The 6,786-nt window shown below is 44.7% G+C and overlaps 1 protein-coding gene across 1 annotated transcript; it reads right to left on the bottom strand.

Annotated features, from left to right (window-relative positions):
• Positions 1-245: 245 nt before the first annotated feature.
• On the bottom strand, positions 246-2,836 carry B3GNT2 (UDP-GlcNAc:betaGal beta-1,3-N-acetylglucosaminyltransferase 2). Its single transcript, XM_062209510.1, has one exon. The coding sequence runs from the start codon at positions 2,834-2,836 to the stop codon at positions 1,643-1,645; it is 1,194 nt and encodes a 397-aa protein (XP_062065494.1). The 3' UTR covers positions 246-1,642.
• Positions 2,837-6,786: the final 3,950 nt, after the last annotated feature.

The following is a 6,786-nucleotide window of genomic DNA, read 5'->3' as shown; positions in this document are numbered from 1 at the left end:
AACCCCAACCAGAAACGGCTCCGGGAGAGGCCAGGAACGCCGCTGCCCCATTCTCTAATGAAATTCCTTATACTCACAGAACATGGACGCAGAAATAAACACGTTTCCCTTTCAAGACTCCAAGTAGAAAAGCGTCTTTGAGATTTAAAATGAAAAGAATTATGACTCCCTCCAAGACAAAGAAGAAGGTATAATTCAATATAATTATATAATCAATATAACTGTATTTCGGAGGTGGGAACAGCCTCTTCAGGGAAAACGTAATCAGATACAAAAAGGGATCAGAGATGACTACACATTACAGGTGCTAATTAAAAATACATCAACTTTATTTCCACTTTTGTACAGTCCCCACTCTCGCATCTGATAAGAACCTCATCTCTATAAACACAAAAATAGTTCAAGAAAGCATGTTACAAGATAGTACATATAAGCAATAGTTTGGCAGAATTTTATCAACTCTAATAGTTCACACCCCCAAAAAACAATCTTAAAATCCAAAAATAACAGTTAGCTTTATTTAACATATTTTACACTTTAACATTTAAAATATCATGCTCTAGTTAAATATCTCATCAACAACACTGTATACAAATAAAATATTACACAAAATATATTTAAGAAAATGTTTTGGTCTTTGATCTGAGCAATAAATAAAAACACAGGCACTTCTACACTGAGACAGGGAGGCCATCACTACTCAGAGTAAGGATTCTGTATAAGCAACTTGTGAAAATATGGCAAGGATAGAATCCTGGAGTCTTAAGCTGACAACTCAGTGATGAAAAAGGTCTGCAACTTCAATCTTTTCACTTCAGGTTCAATGGTTACTTCTATGCATTTCTGGTCCACACTGAAAATTCACAAACCCAATATGGCTGTTAGGGGCAATCTCTTCTTGAGCTGGCTATTCTGGAATCATACTCATCATTTTCAAATACTAAAAGTAGGTAACTATTACGATACCACCCAGCAAACCAAATACAAGAAGAAATTAAACTTACACACTGTCTCTCTCTTGTTATGACCATAGGACGACAAGATAAACTGGATGAGGGTCACACAGTGATTCTTATTTTTGCAAAATGAACTAATTATATTAACACAAGAAAATACTGTTGGGTGGTAGAAAAGTTTGACAAAAGTCAATTTTCTGGACAATTTTTAAAACTCAACCAAATTACATGAAATTAAACATAATTCCATTTTACAAAAACCACTGAATCACATATAACAGAGTCTTTGTTGCCAATATGTTTACAAATACCTGGATTGTACACAAATCAGTATTATAAGGGCAATGTTATCCATACAGGAGGACAAACCAAAAATAACTTAAAGCGGTAAATTCTAGAAACTTAATGATTTCTGACGAGAAGGGGGATAACTAGAAAAGTGACCAGCAACTTGCCAGCAGAAAGGATCAAAGCCAGGTGTCCTGCGCCCTTCTCTGTCAAAAATCATTGTCTTTTGCTTCCCCCTTCACCGAAGTACCAACTGGGAGGGTTTGGAGGCCTTCAAAGGGAAACCACTTCTCCAGATGATTCTGCCGGCTAACAGGGGAATCGCCCTCAGGGGAGCAGGACACCCGGGAACCACTTCAGCATATGCCTTTCTATGCAAAATCTAGTTTGCATCTATGTTAGCATTTTAAATGAGCGCTCTGCAACTGGGACCAGATATCGATCATCTCCTGAGGTTTCCTGCTATGCACTAACATCAGGTCTACGTAGGAACAAATGTTATTTTTGTTTTTCTCCTCGATGTCGAATGTCCTGAAGCCTTTGTGCTTCTCGGGCACGAGGCCGAGTTTCTGAAGGCACATCCCAGTGTACACGTCGTCGATGGGGTAGAGGTGCACGCGGTCGGTGACGTTGTACAGGCGCAGCGCCAGGCGGCCCGAGTAGAGAAAGCCGCCGCCCCCCGCGTACGGCGGGTACACCCCCGAGTACACCACTTCCGGGATGTAGTACTTGAGTTTCTTATCCCGGTGAGGCCCCGCGTTGTGGATCACGTCGCCGATGAACAAGTCTTTGGCTTTGTTCCTGGCTAAGCTGTTCAAGTAATTGAGGATGTGATGGGTGTTCACGAACACGTCGTCGTCGCCCTTGAACACGAACTCGGTGTCCGGGCAGGAGGTGCTCACCCAGCGGAGGAACAGCACCTCCTTCAGGGACAAGTTGAAGAAGGTGTCTCTGTAGTTCCACAGGAGGATGTCTTGGTGCTTCTCGCTCTCGAACTTCACCATGTCGGAAAGGTCGGGGTGGTTGTCCTCCGGCGGGGTCTGGCCCAGCAGGAAGACGCGCACCACGCTCTGGTTGCCCACGCGGGTCTCTCGGCCCCACGACTCCCGAATCGCCTGCCTCCGGGCGAAGTGTGGCGTGAGGGACTTGATGGCCAACAGTAAGAAGGGCTTCTTCGCACACTTTCCCGGCTGATCGATAAGCAGGGAGTAATTGCGACATCTCAGATACAGCAGAAAGTCTTTAAACCTGTCCGGCAAGTTGTTAAAATCCGTCACGGCCGCCGGCACCCTCAGGTCAGGTTCACAGTAGTTCAGATGGCTTATGTTTGAGGGCCCGGATGCCTCCCCCGTCTGGTTGGCCAACATGCTCAAGATGGGATTGTACCTCCTGTTCAGCTTTTCTTGTTCCCTGTTCCAGTACGCCTGGGGAGGGTTAGAGACCTTCCAGAACTTTTCTTTGGGTATGATCACTTCCCCCTTTCCATTTTTTTCTTGGCTGCTGCTTTTGGAGACTTCCACAATCAGATAAATGAAGACATTTGCCATCATCAGGATACCCAACAGCTTTATTCTTCGACGTCCAACACTCATTTCTCATATCTGGAATAAAAGGATTGGAACAGTGCGTTAATTAGGTATCGGAAATTTGCATTGGCACTTTACTTGCCTCCTTGTCTCCCCCAGACTTAGTGGTTCAGAGCACAGACTCCAGACCTCCTTTCTAATTCTGTGACCTTCACAAATGATATCACTGACGTCTTAGCTTCTCCATCTACAAAATGGGACTAACAGTCCTCTTCAGAGGACAGTTGTGAGGAATATATGACTTTATATGCAAAGTTTTTAAAATAGTGTCTGCCCCATAGCAAGCACAAAGGAAATGGCTGTTAGCATTGCTGTTTTTGCTATCCCAAGGGCAGAGCCCTTGGATACAGATTACCAAATAACCTCACTAGTGTTCAACTTCCTTGCTTACAAGGGCACATACAAATCAGTGCTTAGCAAACTGATTTGCCTACAGTTCAGAGCAAACATATTTTATACTGTGATCCATTATACACATGCACACACACACAGAGAGAGCTGTATTTAAAGTTGTGTTACACTATATAGTAAAAGGTGAAAGAGTTATACAGTCTGAAGATAAATCAGAGTATACACTATATATATAGTTCCATGCCATTTACCTGAATTTTTTTTTCAGTATGCTAGTCCCAGACCTAAATTATTTCCCAAACCATCATTTTACACAGGAAACCGAGGCAGAGAGATTACAATGTCTGCCCAGAGTTACAGAGCTAGGAACTACAGAAGACACTAACTACTCTGCCCATTCAGAGATAACATAAAAAGAAACTCTGAATACTTTTATTACAGTAGCCCAAAACTGAGAACACCCCAAATCTCAGTAGACTCAAACAATGGAATTATCAAATCTCAGTATATCAAGACAACAAATACAAAAGAAAACGACTGTTATCAGCATCATTACATGGTGAGTGAAAGTCAAACCCCACATTTATTTCAACTTCATCAATAGGCAAAATTAACCGATGCCCTCAAAATCTGAACGTGACAGAGACACAGGGTGGATTGGAGAGGGGCAAGAGGGAACTCCCCAGGGTGCTGGAATTACTACACCTGCCCTGATCTGGGTGCTGGCTTCATGGCTGTGTTCATGTCTCTCAAAACGCATAAACTGTAAAGTTAAGATTTCAGCTGCTTGTAGTAAAAGAAAAAGAGAAATGCCTTAAAGAGAAATATATTAAAAAAAAAAAAAAGTCAAGCTGTGGACCACAGAAGAACCTAGAAGGAGTCATAAATGGTTTGGGAGGATAGCTCCAGGGTTCTCACATGACTGACAAGGATGACCGGCCCAAGACCAACAATCTGGACAAGAAAGACATTAAGACAAGTCTAAAAAGTGAATGGGCAATATCCTTATGAGGTTATAATTCTACAACTGGGAACTTACCCGTTTATTCCTGCAAAGACCTGCAAAGGATCCCTGGCCAGGACCAAAGCTGGGAGCCAGAGTTTTAATCTAGGTCTCCCATATGGGTGTTAGGAACTCAACCACTTGGACCATAACTGCTGCCTCCCAAGATCTGCCTTACCAGAAGCTGAATCCAGGAGGTAGAGCCAGGAATTAAATCCAAGGCAGTCGATATAGAATGAGGGTTTTTTTTTTTTAAAGATTTATTTATTTATTTATTTATTTGAAAGGGAGAAAGGAGAGACAGAGAGAGACAGGCTTCCCTCTGTTGGTTCACTCTCCAAATGGCCCCAACAGCCAGGCGCTTCTTCTGAGTCTCAAGTGGGTTCAGGGCCCATCTTCAACTTCTTTCCCAGACCACAGCAGAGAGCTGGATCGGAAGTGGAGCAGCTAGGACTTGAACTGGCACCCAAAAGGGATGCTGGCACCACAGGCAGTGGCTTTACCTGCTACACCACGGCGTTGGCCCAATGAGTGTATCTTAATCAATCTCTGAATTGCTAGGTTAAACACCTGCCCCTGTGTGACTATTTAAATCAGGAGCAGTATTCACAGGTTTTTTTCATTAGAAGATATTTCAGTTCGGTGAGTTCTTACAAACAGTCCTAAGGCAAAAGGGGTATGTCATGCTCAGAGTGCTGTGAAACTATCACACGTTGGATAACCTGGATTAGACTGATAGGAATTCCCAAGCTCTTCTGTGTCTTAAAATCCACCTAGCAGGTCTTAATCTAGTGGCTTCAGCTATGAACACGTAAGTAAAGGTTCTGGTTCTATTCACTTTGAAGCAGCCCTTATCACTCCCGGAAGCCCGCACATCCGGCAAGCATGCCAACTGGGAAGTGCAGCAGGTGCCCTCGGCCCACCAACTAAGCAGTCTCCCCTCACACCCCAGGTCTTCCCTCCACCCCTCAAGCAGCTCGCCAACTGAGCCAGTGACAAGGCTTTTCATAATCTTCCTTTCACTAAAGTCAGCCACAAGACATTTCTTATTTATTCCCTAATCACAGTTTGAAAGCGCCCCAAGGCACAGCCTGAGTTACTGAAAATGGCCACACCCGCATCTCAGGACCACAATCTTCTTAGGTCAACTCCTTTCAAATGAGTTTCTGGACAAATCTTGAGAGCTCACTAACATGGGCTGACTCTGGCACATCTCTGGAAGCCTAAATCTCTTTGCTAGGGGCCTAACTTGCAGCCAGGTAGAATGCAATACACTAAGAAGGTATTGGTGTGGCTACCTGGGGCAGATGAAGAATCAGTGACCTTTTTAGAAAATAAATCATAAATCCACTTGAGCACCTTTTCTGACTTCCAAGATTTGAAACGAAATCCTTTTGAAAAGTAAATGGCTCTCTCTAAATTAGGACAACCCACCTAAAGGTAACACAACACTTGACCAGTCCTGCCAATCGGTAATGGGCCCTTCCTAGGTTGGAAGAACAGCAACCAGGTGTGAGGACGAATGGAGCAAAACTAGTCAGGAAAAAGATCTGGAAACGTCATCAGGGGGAAAAAAAAAAACAAAAAACAGCACACATTAAGAGACATTCTGTCTCTGGCAGAAATTTGCAGCTTTGGTAAAGGAATTTAGACACCAAGAGGCTATGGAAATTTCTAGAGTAACAGAAGGCAGTTTAAGGATAAAGGGAAGTACAGTACTGAGCAGGTTGTGAACTTCCAGAGCTAAGTCTCCTAAAAAAGCAGGCCAAAGGGCGGGCGTTCGGTCTGGAGATGGACAGCCAGCTAGGATGCCCATACCCCATACCAGGGTGCCTGGGTTTGAGCCCTGACTCTGCCCTTGATTCCAGCTCCTTGCTAAGGTACACCCAGAGAGGCAGCAGGGGATGGGTCCAGTGGCTGGGTTCTTGTCACCCACATGGGAGAACCAGAGAGTCCCCAGCTTCCAGCTGTAGATGGAAACATGCATAGCTGTCTTTCAAAAATAATAAAATACGGCCAGTGCTGCGGCTCACTAGGCTAATCCTTGGCCTGCGGCGCCGACACACTGGGTTCTAGTCCCGGTCGGGGCGCCGGATTCTGTCCCAGTTGCCCTCTTCCAGGCCAGCTCTCTGCTGTGGCCCGGGAAGGCAACAGAGGATGGCCCAAGTGCTTGGGTTCTGCACCCACATGGGCGACCAGGAGGAAGCACCTGGCTCCTGGCTTCAGATCAGCGCGGTGCACTGACCACAGCGGCCATTTGGGGAGTGAACTAACAGAAAAGGAAGACCTTTCTCTCTGTCTGTCTCTCACTGTCTAACTCTGCCTGTCAAAATAAATAAATAAATAAAATATACAGGGTAAGAATGTGTACAAAAATTACTTGAGGCAAGTTCACAAGTTGTGCATCCAGGTTACGCGAGAGGCTGTGGGTATCGGGAGTCATAACCACTTGAAGTTTCCATCACGGACAGCCCCAGCCCTTCTTCTGAGAATTCTTTAAGGGCTGATCGGGCTTGCTGAACCTGACCAAGATTTCCAACTTCTTCTGCTATAGTTTGGGCTTTCATTTCCTCAATGGGGACCCAGCCCGGCATACCCCAGA

This window comes from Lepus europaeus, chromosome 13 (assembly GCF_033115175.1).
Source record: "Lepus europaeus isolate LE1 chromosome 13, mLepTim1.pri, whole genome shotgun sequence".
NCBI classification, from domain to species: domain Eukaryota; kingdom Metazoa; phylum Chordata; class Mammalia; order Lagomorpha; family Leporidae; genus Lepus; species Lepus europaeus.
The sequence above is the reverse complement of the archived record's forward strand: the minus strand, read 5'-3'. Positions and strand labels throughout refer to the sequence as shown.

What these genes read in the sequence shown, in the direction of transcription:
- B3GNT2 (XM_062209510.1), bottom strand. Translation starts at nt 2,836, where the DNA reads ATGAGTGTTGGACGTCGAAGAATAAAGCTGTTGGGTATCCTGATGATG.